General features: G+C 38.4%; 1 protein-coding gene across 3 annotated transcripts in view; it reads right to left on the reverse strand.

Annotated features, from left to right (window-relative positions):
• man1a2 (mannosidase, alpha, class 1A, member 2) overlaps nucleotides 1-15,665 on the reverse strand; it is a 66,662-nt gene extending 50,997 nt beyond the window's left edge. Inside the window, exons 1-4 of one of the 3 annotated variants that reach the window (XM_043248895.1) lie at nucleotides 14,828-15,665; nucleotides 12,804-12,861; nucleotides 12,391-12,715; nucleotides 1,347-1,605 (exon numbers count right to left, since the gene is read on the reverse strand). In XM_043248895.1, the coding sequence (XP_043104830.1) occupies nucleotides 1,347-1,605; nucleotides 12,391-12,701 (570 nt within the window). In that variant the 5' untranslated portion in view covers nucleotides 12,702-12,715; nucleotides 12,804-12,861; nucleotides 14,828-15,665. Of the gene's footprint in view, nucleotides 1-1,346; nucleotides 1,606-12,390; nucleotides 12,862-14,827 lie in introns of all 3 variants that reach the window. The other 2 variants (XM_043248894.1, XM_043248891.1) reach the window with 2 other exon arrangements.
• Between the last annotated feature and the right edge of the window lie 2,304 nt (nucleotides 15,666-17,969).

Raw genomic sequence — 17,969 nt, forward strand, 5'->3', positions numbered from 1 at the left:
CCTGTGTTAATAACTAATGAAAGGTCTTATTTATTTGCATATTAAGTACTACTACCCACATACACTTATACACAACACACTAACTAAACAAAACATACAAAATAAAAATAAATCAATTTTGCCAATTTAAATCAACCTAGAGAAATGGTCAGTGGTTGCTAACAAGTGGCTACAGAGTGAATGGATATTTAATAGCTTCAATGTGTTTATAATCACTCTCTTGCAAATAATTTTACACGCCCATTCACACAGAGCACAATAATCATAAAAGATAACAATATAGTTCTAAAAATCGTTCTCAATATTAATATTCCACAATACAACGATAAAGGCATAGAGAAAGACATTGTTGGAATCACTTCCAGAGTACTGCTATAACAAGCTCATGTTTGGACTTTTACTTGCTGCCGACTGCATTGAGACTTCAAAATTCATAAATGTGTTCATTTGTTAGGTTGCAGAGCTTATTTAATGCAGCAATCCAAAAAAATCTGGAAAATCCCATTTGGTTTAGCTGAAAAAAAATCTCAGTTTAACACTCAAAAAGACATCAATTACTCTTGGAACACAAGTTTTACTACCTACATACACTTATGTGGGGACAAAATGATCATTCTCCCAAGTACTAAAACAAAAGAAAAACATTTATTTCCAGGTTTAGGAGCTCATTAGAGACAAGCAGCAATTTGAAAGTGAAAATGGCATTTACTGTAAGCAGTGCTGACTCATCATCTGCAGCCCACAGGCTGTTGAGCTTTATGTAAGAGGTCTTTAAGTGTCACCGCCAACCAAAACACATTAAACTTGATCAATATAAAAAAAAAAATCAAGTAGATTTGAATATCATCTGTGTTAGTAACAAGAACGGTGTGAGAAATCCCAAACCCCCGAGTATGAGAGCTGGAACAGCCTTGCTTGGCGAACAACTCTTATAGACATTTTCCAATCTGCTTCATTTAGGAACAGATCTCACACAGTGAGACAAATTTTGTGGTACATCTGGAAGAGGGAAAAATCAAACGCTACATTACATCAGTAGAAATCTGTAAGAGCATTTTAAAACCGTCAAGCATAAATCAGCCAGTGGCTATAATTCTCTGAATTATTCTCATCCAAGATTGCAGCCCATTTTCAAAAGATGATAATTATACCTGTGGAGAGCCTGGTTTGATTCCAAATGCAACAGATTAAATGGGCCAAAACTGTTCAATTCAAAAAGGAATGTGAAGTAATTAAGAGAGGGAGAAGAAAAACAAATGACAGAAAGAATGACATCTGCAGGTGTTGCAAACATTAGAAGATAAAGTGTGTTTGCAAGTTTAAAGCATGTATTGAGCAACGCTCACCTCTCTGATTTTATCCCGTTTTTCCTTGGTGTCAGGGTCCCCTGGGTCACCATCGTTGACCCCTACCAGTTTGGGCATAGGTACTGGAGGAAGTGGTTTGGGCCCATCTTTCTTCTTCAGGTCCTCGACTACCTTGGTCTTCTCTGTCTGGATCTCTGCCTTCAGCTCCTCTTTGGATTTACGGAGCTTTTCCTTGGCTTCCTGCAGTGCCCGCTCATGATCTGCCCGGATCTTGTCACGAAGGCTCTCCTCTTCCTCTCTGCAGGCACAGTGAAATATTTTTAATGTGTATGATTTTTAATGTGTATGCACTAGTCACATTTTTCATTTATACATGTTTCACAGAAGGTAGAATTTAACTCGACCCACAGAGGACAGTACACCAATACCCAACAAAATCACATCAGTCTATTTAACAAACCAAAACAAGAATCATGACCAAACAAAAATCAGTTCGCATAAATATCTTGGGGTTCTGTAGTAGATCTTCTAGTCAGGGGAAAAATGGCAGATATTTGACTGCAGGGACAATAATCAGACTTTTAAACTGCCTCATTATAGAAGCTGCAAGCAAACAATCTACTCAGGCATTTCTTTTACAATTGAAAAACATAGAACATCAGCTTATGTAATGCCACTGAGCCTGCGAAAAAAGAAAAATATAAGCTTGCAGTCTGAATTGAATGTAACGAGTTAAAAAGAGACAGGTACTGTTAAATAAAAGACAATAAACTGACATCTTTTCATTTCCATTAACATTACTCTCATAAAACAAAGCAAACATACAATCACTATGAATCAGTCAGAGAGACTTTATAATCATCGGTTTAGAGCATTCTAATAAACCTTCAACTGAATCAGTACTTTTTTAATAAACATCTGAATGAATGAGTGAACCGCAAATCATTGCTTCCATTCATGTTCATAATGAACAGTGTTCACCATACATAGACTGTGAGACTTAAATCACCATAATTATTGGCTGCTTTTTTCATAACAGCATGTAGGTTATTTGGAAACCATTTACAGGGAGCTTTGTAATGAAATGGGAATAAAATGGCATTAAAAGAAACAATGTATTACAACAATATTATTTTGCTCAGTATGTATGTAGTTAAAAGCAATTGTGGGGGCAGAGTGTGGGAGAACACACAAGAGACTCATCATATAATACAAGCCACAAAGTAACATTATCTGATACCACACACACATATAAAGAAGCATAAGGGCGGAGACAGAAGATTTTAGGTCTTGTGAATCAATGAAGCACACCAGACTAAAGAGAGAGCAGAAGGGGATTGTAAGGAAAAGAGGTCAGGTGGATACAGTGACACAGACAGTGATATGCTGGGGCGACGCAGGTTATCTCAGACTGGTTCGCTCATTGTTAAATACGGCCTGGAAACGTTCCCCAGGTGACAGTGAGAATGGGTGGGGGAAGACCGACAAAACATCTGCTAAACTATACTGGCTTAACATTCATTTGAATGCTTTCTCTAGTACATGGTATATTAATGACAATATTTAGCCACTATTTTGCATCACGGTCCTTCATTAGCTTAAAAGATATATGCGATGGACACTAGCGTCATTGTACAGAAGGATAAGAGCTGTAATTACAGTAAAGCATTACTGAGTGCTGATGTGCACATTTTTGATGAGCGGGTTAAATGACTAGTCTGCAAACAGGGACGTGCGTGAACTGGAAAAATGTGGGCACTAATGGCTCCTTGCGAGGGACATGAGAGCAAAGGGCTTTGCTAATGACAGTAAACACCAATAACACTCTGCATTGCATTAGAGTAGAGACATCTAATGTCTATGGTAACGCTCCACTATAATGGATTCACCTACAAATCTCAGCCTGCAACCACTCGCCCCCTCTCACATTATTCTTTTGGGGAGGTTTTTTTTTTTGGCTGCATAATCTCTCTCTCTTTGAAAGGCTTTCTCAAAGCTGCGGTAGAGTCTAGGTGATTTCATGGAAGGCTCATAATGTCAAACATGCAATTAAGAGCATGTCAACATTTGTCTGAATCAATTACCCCAACTGAGACAAAGTCAGTCTAGGGCAAAATCAAAGTGTGGCTGCATTAACATGTTTAGCTCAATCAATTACGTACGGTACTACTTTTTATGAAATATTCCATTATTTCCAGGCATTATGTGAACCCGCCTACAGTACAACGTTCCCAACAAGCTCCAGGTGGAATATTCTTTGGAACGCAAAGTTGTTATTATACGAGATCCATGTAAAAGGGCTCCATTTATATGTATATATTTCAGTCTTGTTTGATATAGTAAGCAGATTTTTACAGTAATAACTATTTGCTCTGAAATGGCTTAAACTGAGACAGTATCAAACACTGCAGTCAAGCTAAACTAAAATACTACGAATCAGTAAAATAATAATGTTAATGCATGAAAATTAATATTCTGTCATTAATTATTCACTCTCATGTTGCTACAAAGCCGTAAGGCCTTTGGTCATCTTCGGAACACAAATTAAAGCCTCGTAAGAGAAAATTAAAAATTAAACTAAGAGAGTAAGCTACTAAAATATACATTTTACTCCCATCTCACATTTATTCCCTTTTGGGGTCCCATAGTAAACTTTTTTAATATTGAGGACAATTTCTAGAACTATCATTATGGTTATCTTTATAGTGCTAGGTGTGAACAGGCCTTTAAAATGGCATTGAATTTGTCGTTTTTATTGTTTGTTGAGAAAATAAGAAATTTGCCACACTGACCAATAAAAAGCCTGAAAGTGGCTTTTATATGCATAAGCTGTGTATAACAGACAATGAACCTTTTTTGCTCATGAAAAGTACAATTTTTGCATAAAACTCACACAGAAACAGAATACACAATTAAAGTGCATTCATATTAGCAAATTCTTCATTATGTTTGTTAATTTAATATCCTCCCAAAAATACTGAATATATAGTAAATAACAGGCATCTCACCTAGCCACATCCGTCACTTACAGAAATGGTTGATCTTATTACTATAATACATACAGTGAGACGATAGTGTTGTATAACAATGTTAGATGGCATTGCCATGCCAACAGAACACTGGAAAATTCAGCAGAACTTGCCATTGTGAAGAGATAAACCCTGATCTTATTACACCCACCACAAGCAGGTGTTAAAAATGTTCAGCTTCCATCAGTTTTGTGTGCTCAAACACCATCTACCATCAACCTACCCACACACATCCACCTTCAAAGCTCAGCTGCTTCACTAGTGAGGGTTTATCGTGGAAGTACACTGAACACTGTCTACAGTAGAATGGATCCAGAAGCACTTTTGGAGCCGTTCTCCCCCGTGTGTGGCTCTCCGGGTGTAAAGCAGGTTCTCATTCTGGTACAGGAGATTAATTCCGTACGCCTCAGGAGACCCAATCTATCTCAGACAGACCCATTCCTCAGCCCCATCATTAGGCTTTGATCAGGATTCATTTTCTTCCTTGCTCACATACAGAAACAGATATGAGATAAAGACGGAGGGAAATACAGAGAGAATGAAAACGCACCGATAGAATTTTGCATCATCAAGGAGGGCTTGAAGTATTTAGCAAGTGTTATTAAGGAATAAGAACACAATTTTTAACTCGCCCACTGATAAAACAGCTGACTGAATGTCCTGCTTTCCAGTATTTAGTGTAGTACAGATCCACATTGCCAGCAAATGTTTATGTGAACGTACTTACACACAATCCCCCTGAGAACTGAGCTCATTTTCAACACAATACCACCTACACCTGCGGAGCCACGTGGCTACTGGCCCATTTCACAGAAAGAAGAAAATAAGGTCAGCAACTCATATTTCCAATATATAGTTCAGGAAGGGCCTTCTTCCTCAGCCTCCTCACCATCCCTCACTTTCTCAGCCTGTCTTGCCTTTCAAGAGTTCAAAGACACAACGCTGTGTGGCGTTTTCTTACTGTATCACTCTCAGCCTGAAGCTGCTCTGGGGAATAACAGCCTCCTGGTATCAAATGATGCATACAGGTCTGACTACAGCCTCTAAGTGGACAGCACTTGAGCGAAGCGGAGCTTCTCTTTATTCCTTCCTACATTTTTCATGTCTCTTTTTAAAAACAAATCTCCTTTCTGACTTTCCATGTCTTCACTTCCAGTCTTATTTGACGTAAAGCTGCCTCATTAGGATGGACAGCTGTGTGCAGTGGACTCTCAGTCATTTTTAATCGCTTTAATGGAAAAACCAAACCGGAAGCAATGTCAAACACTATTTTTTACATTTTATAAAACATAAGAATTTAGATGACATTTAACACAAAACTGGATTAAATTCTAACTAAAGAGATAATAACTTGAACCCACCTGAATTGAACGTAGAACGCAGCGAGGTCATTTAACCATGTATATGTATCTCTATATTTAGATTTACTGCCAAAGCTTTACTTTAGCGTTGTATATTGGCGTCTTGCTTTAATATTTATAGAGAGAGATTATTTTATACTTTAGAATTTAAAAAAAAAAAAAAAAAAAAAAAGTGTTTGTGCTTCACAGATGAAAGTCAAACAGGTCTGCAACAAGATGATAGTGAGTAAATGATTTTCTTTTTTCGATTAGTTTAAAAACAAGCTTTTACTTTGCAATAAATGGGAAATCATAGTGTTGTGATTTTATCATTTTCTAGATGAATTAGGTTAACAAAATGAAATGCTAGATGTTCTGAGAATGGAGCAATGGTCAGGCAAGTTGTTCTAACCTCACCTAAACCAAAATGTTTCTAGATTATATATCCTCCTGATCACAAGACTAAATTGCTACTGATGTTGATTACGACAATCATTTTAACCAATAATTTAGCTCTGAAAGATGATTTGCATTGTTTTGTTTTTTTTGTCACAACAGCTGCCCCCTTCATTTGCATTTTTATATTACCTCTAAATGCAATAAAAACTAAATGTTTTCTGCAGCAGTCATTTCATCATCACATTTGAGCATCACATTATGATGTGAAAGGGTCTTTCTTGCCCCGAAACCAATTTCCAATAAAGTGTTTAAGCTCAGACATTACAAATGAATCCGTCTTCTACTTAAGCTTCGGCAGGAGCAGGTACATTTTTCACTCGGATCAAATCTCTGAGACGCCATCAAATGCAGCTCATCCAAAAAAAGCATCAGCATACCCAAGAACGTAAAATTGAAAAATAAAGCGTCAGGTCTTGGGGAAAGGGTCTGGTTTAGCTCAAGCTGAGCACTTTGTCGCTTTTAGAGGCGCCTTGAGCTCTATGTCAGGTTGGCAGGTGTGAGCACTAACTCAATTAGCGAGAGTCACAGGGCATCTGTTACATCAGCCCACCACAGTGACACACTTACTCAAAGAACATGAGCCACGTCCACTAATCTTCCACAACTCGACAGGCCAACCGCATGGGGAACTTCGCACTACTCTACGCTGATCAAGAGGGGATTCCTTGAGAGACCATATGAAATGACAGACTCAAAACCGGAACGCTTTCTGGAGAAAACATGCACCAACCGGCCAAGTTCAGTTTCGGTTTCCCTGAGGAGGTGGTTAAGTCAATTTGTCTTTTGCAGATGTACTTCGCAATATCAATACCGTCTGAATCAAATATGCCTGTGTTTTTTCTTGCATGAAGCTCTGTAAATATTACAGCGTTGTTTGGTTAACTCACTCCATCCTAGGAGAAATCTAATCCCATCTGGTTATGAATGCCTGTATAGAATGGATATTTCCACAATGCTTCTCATTTCTTTTGAACTTTGTTGGATACCGCAGCTAAAGCAAATTTTCCACTGTGCTCAAATCTGCCTGATGCCCCTTCATTAAGGATCCAGACCTTTTGCCAGATTTATGGGTAAAATAACAGTTGGTGGTTCATGCACTGCCTGCTGGCATCCCATCTGATGTCAAAAAAAGAAGAAAATGGCCACTGCACCGACAGGCAATACATTTAGAAATATAATTAGAAATCAGCATATCAGAATGACTTCAAGCATTATGTGACACTGAAGACTGAAGAAATGGCTGCTGAATATTTTGAAACGACTAAATACATTCAAATAGAAATTCAAATTGTAATAATATAATAGTATTTCACTGCATCACAATGTATTTTTGATCATTTCGGAGCACAACAGACTTTCAATACTCTTTTCAAAAAGTATTAAGATCTCTTAATTATTTCAAACAAACAATCATATACACATAAATGTTTATTTCAGTGGGTTTCATCACACACACAGGAAACTTTCTGTAACACCCACATCTAAACAATGGACACCAAAATAACCCAAGCCCAAGTAAATGAAATCACAGATGTTAATAATTGTACTGAGTTACGCCAGTTCAAACAGCACCAAAGACAGAAAACAAATGCCAACTTCCAAAGAATAACTGCCAGTCTGGTACTCGTCACACTGGTGGACTGGAGAAAACCAACATTGAGCAGGCCCAGGTAAACAAGGGTATAGGCTGACAGGGATAACATGGGCTGGCACAGATCACAGTGCCCCCGGGTGTAAGATGCAGATCAGACAGAGAGCTTGTGTTTGTCTTCTGAGCTCATGGCCAGGATCAGCTCTCGGGTCATGAGTGAAAGCAGATGGGCAGCAGGTTCCATAAGCATTATTCATAATTCATGTACAAACGTGACTCTGCTTTTTTGAATTTACCAAGACCGACTTACCCTTTAGCCAAATACAGATACAGAAGCATTACATAGATTTTTTGGAATAATGATGCAGTGACCAACTTGTAATGACCGTACACAAACAGAACACGCTGTTCTCTTCACGAGCCCAGGAGGAGCTATCTGAAGATTCAGTTTAACTTATTTATAAAGCACAATACATACTGTACCGTCACAAAGCAATGTTACAAACTGTCAAACAAACTCCAAGTGAGAAAGCCAAATGCATGCAGCAATAGGTGAAAAGAAATGTCTAGCTAGGATAAGAAATAAACCTGGTTAAGAATCAATTGTGTCACTGGTGCAACAAAAAAAATTAAATGTTCCCACATTACGAATAAAAATCCATTCACAGAATATTCATGATAATATTGATCAATTAAACAACTGAGAAGCATACATCTGAGCAGAAAGCTGGTTATTGGTCTATTGACCTATGCAGTGTGATTTCATGGAAAGTATTTCCCCCTCAGTTGTTTAATTGGTCAATATTATATTTTTTTTTACAGACATTTACACTAATCTACTTAAATGGCTATCCTTCTGAACAACTGAGCCAACTGATAAATCGCAATATTTAATCACAGAGATAAAAAGCCAAATCTACTTTCTGCACATCGGTTATACGATATATAGAAATAATGTATCATTATTAAAAAATAAATAAATCCCATTATACGACTGGTTTCCAACAGAGTGCCTCAGGACAACTTGAAATATTTTTCAATAAAACAAAACAAGCATTAAGCTAGCCTACCAACTTAAAAAAAAAAAAAAAAAAAAAACAGATACAGACAATATTTTTCTATACGCCTCCTCTTTTAATACAATTTTATGAATATATTTTTCTAGTTAAGCCTTTTACTGAGAAGCTCTAAAACAAAAAAAAAACAAGGTATAAATATGTAGAAATTATATGTACTAAACATACAGGTCTCTGTTTCCAGTAAATCACAAACAATTGGAAATATCACAGAGCCTATTGAGGACAATGGGGGGTATCTTCTAGTCAAAAAGGTTAAGGACTACTGCATTACACTAATGTGCTAACGCAAATTATTCCAATTGGACAGCTGAGACAATACCGTATGACTGCAGTGTCATGAAATGCCATTGTATGTGCCTGCGCGACAATCAAGCTAAATGGAAGGTTCATAATAGTTACGGTACAGGGAATACGAACATTCAGTATACAAGCATGAATGCCCATTTATTACTATCACGCTTGCCTGATGTGGAAAATGAAGCATGGAATATGACTATGCCATCCAAGGGTTTGCTAAGCATGATAAATAAATCCAACTAAATACGTAATTCCAGGCCCATACACAATGCAGGGAACACACATAGCTAAATATATACTGTCATGATGAGAAATGCCATATGTACGCAGCATCACATTAAACAGCACAAAGACGACAGGTGAAGATAGATCACATGCTCAGCCCGAACATTGAAAAACTAAGTGGCTGATCATGTGGTCTTGTGTATTTGACTGCTCTCTAAAGAGCAAGGAGATGCTCAGAAGCGACTGATTGAATGTTTAGAATCAACAATAAAATAAATTTAAAAAAAGATACTATTTATAAGCTACAGTAAACAACATTTCATGTGAGGACAATGCTATCAACTGCACTCTCTTACTCACGGCTGCACTTTAACTCTACCTTTGAGACAATGCTACCAATAAAACGAAAAATATAAACAAATTAACATTTCATCAGCTCAGCAGGCTCGTTTTCATGCGCTTAAGAGGCTGTGTTCAGTCTAGCCGGCACAATTTCAAGATACTCCTCAGTCGCACTAATGCCTAGCTGAGACGGAGTCAGCATTTGCCACTCAAAATCTGCCACACATTTCCATAAGCACTGAAAGCTTGGGTGACCACAGAAAAAATAAAATAAAATACTCCTTTTAAATTCAAATATTTCCAACTGTGCAAGACAAGGGATTATACTGTAATTTGTAATAAAATGAGAAACATTGCTATGATATAAAAGCTCTGAACGCATTTTTGTTACATGGTAAAAAGAAGCTCTGGCATTTTGATAACTCATCTTAAGTTGCGCTGGGGAAAAGTAATGCGATTTTCGAACAACCCAAGAATGCAAATTCATTATCAAAATACAAACTTTTTTCTGACGCTGCATTCAAACCTCGGTTGGTTTAAAATCAAATATAAAAGGCTGCGTGAATGGTTCTTGATTCTTAAGACGGCCGGAACAAGCCACAGCACAATGGTGTAGGCAGAAACACCACTTAGCAGCCCCTGGAACAACAACAACAACAACAACAAAAAAAAAAAAGCAGAAAACGCTTTTTCACTGAAGTTCACTTAAACTCTCAATGGATTGTGGTCCACTGCTGAAGAAAGAGAGCTGAACAGAGAGCTGTGCGGCTATAACAGTCTCAGGCGTGAAAGAAAAGCCTTTAATAATCTCGGTTGTATTGCTGGGGGACAAAACAAGAAGATAAAAACATCAATCTCAGAATAAGAGAAAGTATAATGATCTGTTTTCTCTCCATTTTCGTAGAAAACTGTAAGGAGCGTCTGTTTATGTGTATGAGGTTCTCTACTTGCGTAGTTAATAGGGCTGGGTTTTGACTAATTTTACGATTTGATTCGATTTATTTAATACTTCCACTTGTGTTGGTTTTTTGTAAATATAAATCAATGGTGACTGTCACGAAAAACTTAATTGATTTATTCAACCAATTAAACATTGAACGCACATTTCGCAAAATTCCCCTCTCTACAGTTTATTTCCCTGACTGACTAATGAGCATGGGGTAGCCTCAATGTGACGTTACGTGCATATTGTTTACAACACGTTAAATTGACGTCTTTGAGTGACAGACATTTTTCAATCTATTAATCAAGATAACCATAGTTTTTACCCAGCCCTAGTGATTAGCATACACTTTTGAAGTAATCTTGCAATGCTTTTCAATTATATAGCTATGGGTTAATAAATAAAAATTGGACTGTGTCAAAATGTAGAAAAAGAAAACGAATATACACACAAATAAGAAAAAAATATCTTCAAATAGCATGTTGTAAATAGCATGAGAGAGGATTACCTTCAATGTTAGAGGTTTTAAATTTCATTTTTCTGTCACACCATAGGACACACGCATGCATAGGTATACATAACACACATATACATACGTATATCCCAAAGATTTCAGGCTCTGAATCACTGTTCGCTGCCATGGAATGGGGCATGAAAAAGCTTTCAGAGGTCACAGGGACATTAACTACGGCACAGACGATCTGTTCACACCTACATGTGAGCTTAGCCTGAACAGCACATTTAAAAAGCCTTTTCTCCCTCCATGACATACCTAGCTGTGTGCGATATTCCAATTACACGGAAAGACTAGTAGAATTAAAAAGGAAGACGGCATTTCATAATCTCTCAATGACTTTATCCCTGCTGATGTCACTTAAGGAACACAGGCTCTTGACTCTCGACATTTATTTTAGGTCTCACTCCATTATGGTTTGTAACACTCACTTTTAATGGACCCATTAACTCCTGACTAAACCTACAACGATTTTCATTAAATATCCTCTAACACTATAAAACATTAAAAAGTCTTGAAGGAAAATGGTTTACAAATAATTCATTTTGACAGTTTTTGGGAAATAAATCACAAAGATGTCAGTTATATGAGCATCATGCTGTTAAAAACACGACGAGCATTTAGTCCGGTATAGTAAAGCAGTACATTTTGTTTTCCTGATAAATCACCTCACTAAAGATGATATACCACCTATCCCAAGACACTGGCTTTCAAGGTCCATCTTCCTGCTGGGATCCATTTACCTCGGATGTTGAAGTTGGGAATGATGTCGCACCAAGCTGTAAGCGTTCCAGCCCATAGGTCAGAAAACCAAGATTTACGTGCCCATTGATAGCAACACAAGTCGATAAAAACACAGTATTTTGTAAAGATAGAACCATTGTATCATGTTCACAGATAGGGGTTTGACAGTATTGTGTGCACCACTTATATTTAGTGCATTTAGACACAGACGAACAGAATGCAATATATGTTTTACTTCTATTGATGCTCTGAGAAGCCTTGCCGAGTACTAAAGTTAAGGTTATTGCGGTTCCTCTGAGTTCGAGTCGGAAATGAAACCTGAGGAGTATTGAGGGGAATTCCCGACTTCCGAATACAAAATGAAATAACCATCAGCCCCAACCTTAATCAAATGATTAGCTTTTTTCTGGTGTTCTTAGTTAGGATTGGAGCTGAACGCAGATGTTGCTACTGATCGAGCCGAGACCTCCTGACAGACGCAAACATAAAAACACATGGTGCTGTTGAGGAGATCTCTCACCTGTGTCGATGCTCATCGTGAGCTCCCAAGCCGTGTATGACCTGTCTGCTGCTGTGCCTCGCCTCCTTCGCCGACTCGATGTGCGGTATCAACACGTCCTCCAAACCAAAGTCAAAGCGCTTGTGTTTGGAATTGTCCGGGAGGAAGAAAAACGCTCCGAAGCACAAGGTGATGAAGGCACTGAGGATGAGGAGGAGGATGAACTTCTCTGAGAGCCGCAAGGTGGCCCTGTGATGGGGGAATGAGGAGGCACCTGGCGAGAGGGTAGGTATCCTACGTCCCGATAGTGGCAATAGAGCCGGCGTGGTCATATTTTGATGATGAACTGGAATATGGTGGGATAAGTGTCAAGGTTGTTTCTGTGTATGCCACACTATTATCTCATTGCGGTAATGGGAGCTTTACTGCCGAACCTCTGCTTATCTCTTAGAAACGGAGTTGTCCTGTCGATCACAACTGATTCCACATACTCTGAAAACAAAGAAAGACATTTTCAGATACCGACTATCATGAGGCATTCATCAGAAGCTTGCCATTAAAAATGAACTTCAGTTTCCATGGCAATTATGTTAAGCAGCTGAAAGGACACAAGTCTACATTTTACTATAAAACAACAGGTAGCCCCAGCCCTCTAATATGATCCTCTGATGTTATTTTAGTAGTCATTGGAAGTAAACTGGTTCAATATTTCAGTAATGTAATATATGTTTTCAAGCGGGGTTGGAAATGCTATAATTACAAGTTCCAAGCAACGGGTATGGATGATAAACGAGTTGCCGAGTTGAGAGAGGTTGGAAGGGGTACGTTGATTTGAAACATGGTGAGAGCACAAATATATATAGTCCGTATCCATGCGTCAAGCACTTTCATGGTTTGCTTAACATTCGGCTGTGATACCATGCGTAAATAAGTGAAAGATGTAGTTGTACATCATAAGACATAGTTATTTGGCTGTTTTGTTCCATATTTAAATGTGTGCCATATCAAAAACCCAACGCCAGATTTGCAGGTTCCCACATGCACTTAAAGGCAGCAATAGATGCTGCAGAAATAGTAAGAGTGCTATGCAACTACTAGCATACTATTTTGACACCACCTTGCTCTGAATGGCGTTTCTCTAACTAGCAAGTCAAAAATAGAAAACGTACAGCTGGAGTCCAACGATTACAGTAGCTGTGTCTAAAATTGCATACTGTCTAGTAAGTGCTACAGTTGGTTTGAATGAGTGGTACAGTCGGTGGAAAAGTATTAATGACACTTTTATCTGAGTTTATTTCTAATTGCGTCATTGCATGGTTTGATTGCATTAGCCTGTCTGGTAGAAACATGACAAAGTTAGTTAGGATTGCATCTAAGGTGATTGGTGTTCAACAAACATCGCTCAAAGACATTTTTAAAGAACAAAGCCGATGCAATAATTAACTGTCCATCTCATCCACTTCATAAAGTTTGTTATCCTCCCATCAGGCCGTAGATATAGGGCCACTGAGGGAAGAACTAAGAGGTTTAAGAACTCATTCATACCAACCGTCATCTCCATGTTAAATCAAAATATGTTGTGTTTGGACTGTGGTAATGTGTAATGATGTTAACCTCTGCGCAAACCAAATTTTCTAAGGGATGAAATAAACTAAACTAACTAACTAAAATACAGACACACTGCATCTTCAACACAGTCACTGTCACGTGACCTACCGGCAACGGCTGTGTCACTTCATTGCCATTCACAACTCCTCTCCTGTGGCCTCATGGGATAGCAGTGTTTATCAGATGCACACCAGAAGTAATGTTGGTACATTTCTTCCAAATACCATGAATTCAGGCATACTAGTCTGTTCGCCGTTTTGAGGCGGGGAGGTGAAATACAGCGAACCAGCCTGTCTTTCATTCTGCGTAACTGGTCAATTTTTTTGCCTTAAGCTACATGATATTACTTACTCTACAGCGAACTATACAAAACATCAGCAGTGCTGCAATCGCCTGCATTCGTTGTTAGGAACCGAAATTGGAATCTTGGCTCTTTTCGTAATACTACACCACTCGTAAATAAATACATGGATTTTCGGTTTAGCCTTACGCATGGTAAACCATCACGAGCACGCTCGGGCATGTGTTACGGCCCCAAACTTTTAAAAAAATAAATAAACAAATGTTTATCTGAACGTCTTGTTTGGACTAATGGTTAAACACGGGAAGATTAGAATCAAGTGAAACGCCATTATATCAAAGCGTGTCGATTAGCATGCACCAAAAACACACAGTTCAGCACAGAGGCACTTTTAGCGGTGAGCCTAACAATGTGACTGTGACACCTGTACAAGTGTTAGCTCTTGATTACAGCGCCCCGATCAAAACGCCTTGTGTCATTCAACGGTCTTGTTTAACATCACGCAGTATTTGTCCTCACATTTCGATGAAAAAAAAAATGTGCACATACCGTGAGGCTCTTTTTATCATTCCGATCCATGATCCTCGCTTTGATCCGAAAGCTTCTGAGTCGAGGCGGGTTGGGTCGAGTCGTTATCTTCACGATAAACGGCGCGTCCACCCTCACCGCCCGTTAGGGGTATTATTTCTCTCAAACTGGCAATGCGATAATCTGTTATCGATAAGGGAAATCAGTCTGACAAGGAGAAAAACAAAAAGGCAACGTAACCTAAGTAAACATAAAGAAAACTGGACACGCGGATAGTAAACGCGATGATGTAGCGCTAGGCGCTTTCGTTACGCTTGTTAACGATAAAAGTTCGCGTTCGCATTACGTGCTTTCCACGGTAAATATCGCGAAGAGCGCACGGTGTTTCAGCCCAGGCCCGATTCGCTTGATGCCGTGGCAGCGTCTCAGAACCGGAGAGCGATATCGAGAGCCGATACAATAATGAAAGTAAACACGGGTGTATAGCAACCGCTGGCTGATCCTCTCTACATACTGTCCTATTTTAACGAAAGATCACGCCGGCCTGCGCTGGACGTGTGCTGCGCCGTTTTCCTCCAGTAAAGGCATTCAGCTGGCAGCCGTGTAGCGGACCGATCCCGTCCTGCCGCTGCTGCATCACCTTGTCGGTGCCTCGGGATCAATCGGCGCCATAGACCATAAATCCACAATTAATGCCCGATAGCTGCCAGGTTCGCGTTCATGTCTGCGCTTCTATACGCTGAAGCATTTGCGATTAATACCACCGCCTCCCTTACGTCTTGGTTCCTCCTTTATTTTCTGTAGCCGTGTGCGCCGCCAGGCTCCAATATCCAGGATGTTGTTACTGCAACAGCTACTCCTCCTCTCAGTCCTCCGACATCCAGTCAGCTGCCGTTTGGTAAAGCCAGGGAGCGTCGCTCAAGTACCAGTCTCGATAGGAAACGCAAAATCAATGGCGGTCAATTATGAACGGTAGAGGCAAAACAGCGTGTATGGTAGTTCCTAAGAAGGACTTGTCGCACCTTTTTGCCTTCTTTATCGGGGTTTTTATATGTGGGTGATTTGTTAGTTTGACGTTTTAAAACAAATGCTGGAAATGGGAATTGGTTTTTTTTTAGATATATTTAGTAATATATAGAACCGTCCATTAGAAATTCCCCATTAATTAAAATGAAACGAAAATTAAATGAGATAAAAAAAAATTAGGTTTAACTTGATGTATTAAAATAACTAAAACTAAATAAAATTGTATAAAAACTATATACACTCGATTAAATATATATATGTGATAAAAAAACATGATACATGATACAAATAAAATAAATAAAACAACAAAATTACAAAAACGTTAGTTAAAATTATATATATATATATATATATATATATATATATATATATATATATATATATATATATATATATATATATATATCTATAATATACATAAAAATCTAACACTGGTTTAAAATTTGTAAAGAAAAATGGAATAAAAAGGGCCTATGATTAGTTGCATCCATGTTTTAATTGTTTAAATAATAATAATTAAAAATTAAACTTTACTAAATTTACTAAATGTAAAAATAATCAAGTTACAATCAAGTCACATATCAATTACAGTTTTGTTTTGTTTTACTTCTTTACTTGTCACTCAGTTTCTGAAACCTGACCACACGCCAAATCTGCAAAACCATATACTAATTAGTGTATATTATATACTAGTTAGCCTTTGACTTGTTTTCAATTTCGTGAAACACTTTTTGAAAACCACAACACAAAATTCTCTACGTAACAGACAATCGAGTATTATAAATTATTAATATTATTACAAATATTATGGCAAATGTGCTTGCAACCGAAGAAGCTGTAGGCTATATATAATTTAGGTCAAGCGATCTTAAGGGTGATTTACAAATAATCAAATATATGTTAAATAAGATGAAAAAAACTTAGGGGTGATTTACATATAATCAAATATACATTCAACTTCAGAGGACGTTGTCTTGGGGTTGAATATAAAATAGTTTGCACCCTCATGAATCCATCAAAGGACGTGTTCACATTCTGCTGAGCGGCCCAAAAAAATGAGGCCATTTAAATCTGTCTGTGACTTAGTCCTTGAGCTGCCATAAGTGTAGTTGTTTTCTCTTGATTTAAGGTTGACTAACAGAATAACCTACAGCGAGTGTCAATGCTGTTGAAGGTTGTGGAGAAGAAATCATGTATGTGTGAGTCATACTCAAGAAAGCAGCGGCCAAGGGACTGGATCAGCTGTCAGTCAGTTTAAGAGGCAAACATTTGACACCCCGACAGAAGTCGCTGTCAGAAAGAAGCAGTTTCGCTCTGCTGAGTTTCTCAGTTTTCTCTGAGAAAATGACACGGATCACTGGCCAAAAGAAGAATCACCTCAAACCTCAGGCCATATACAACGAAAAGGGCTGGATTAAAAGAAAATAATTCACCTCGAACCTCGAAGATGCAGGAAAAAAGGTAAGGGAACGGGTGATTGAAAGGTTTATCTGTTACTTTAAGTGCAGTAGAGGTGAGACCATCCTCCAGTGGGCCTGTATAATGAGTCAGGATGTGCTTAGAGACTTTGAACAGAGGAATGGTGACCGATGACGGTTTAAAGCAAGTGAATGGGATACAGCTTCAACCTTGAGGAGTCCAGGCAAGGGCGGGTTGATTGGCTTTGCGGGGACGAAAGTGTCTGTCAATTGCATATCCTGTCACCAATAAACTGAGATAAGGGTGACTGTATCTGACATTCCAGTTAATGAGGCGACACAGCTTTCCCTCATCAAAACAGAGAGCGGGGGGTTGGGGGGCAAAACCCATCTCAGTTACAAATAGTACCCATGCAGAAATCTAGTTAATAAGGCAATAGTCTCAAACCTACATTAATAAGTATAGTATCATCTGAGCCTCACGCAGGTTAAAGCAGAACATTTCAAATGCAGTAATGACACGCACAAATGCGCTGTTGTTCTGAAGATATCGAATTGTTTTTACAGAAGAAAATATTTATTGCCTGTTGAATAAGATAATGCCAATGCAGTGTTTCCAATAAAAAAATAAAAGCCAAAAGAGAACCAAAAGTTGCAGGTTACTAAATCCTTGAGTGTGTGACTCAATGAGTCATTCAGAAACACAGTCACTTGTCGCC

The sequence above is a fragment of the Puntigrus tetrazona genome, chromosome 9 (assembly GCF_018831695.1).
Source record: "Puntigrus tetrazona isolate hp1 chromosome 9, ASM1883169v1, whole genome shotgun sequence".
Taxonomy (NCBI): domain Eukaryota; kingdom Metazoa; phylum Chordata; class Actinopteri; order Cypriniformes; family Cyprinidae; genus Puntigrus; species Puntigrus tetrazona.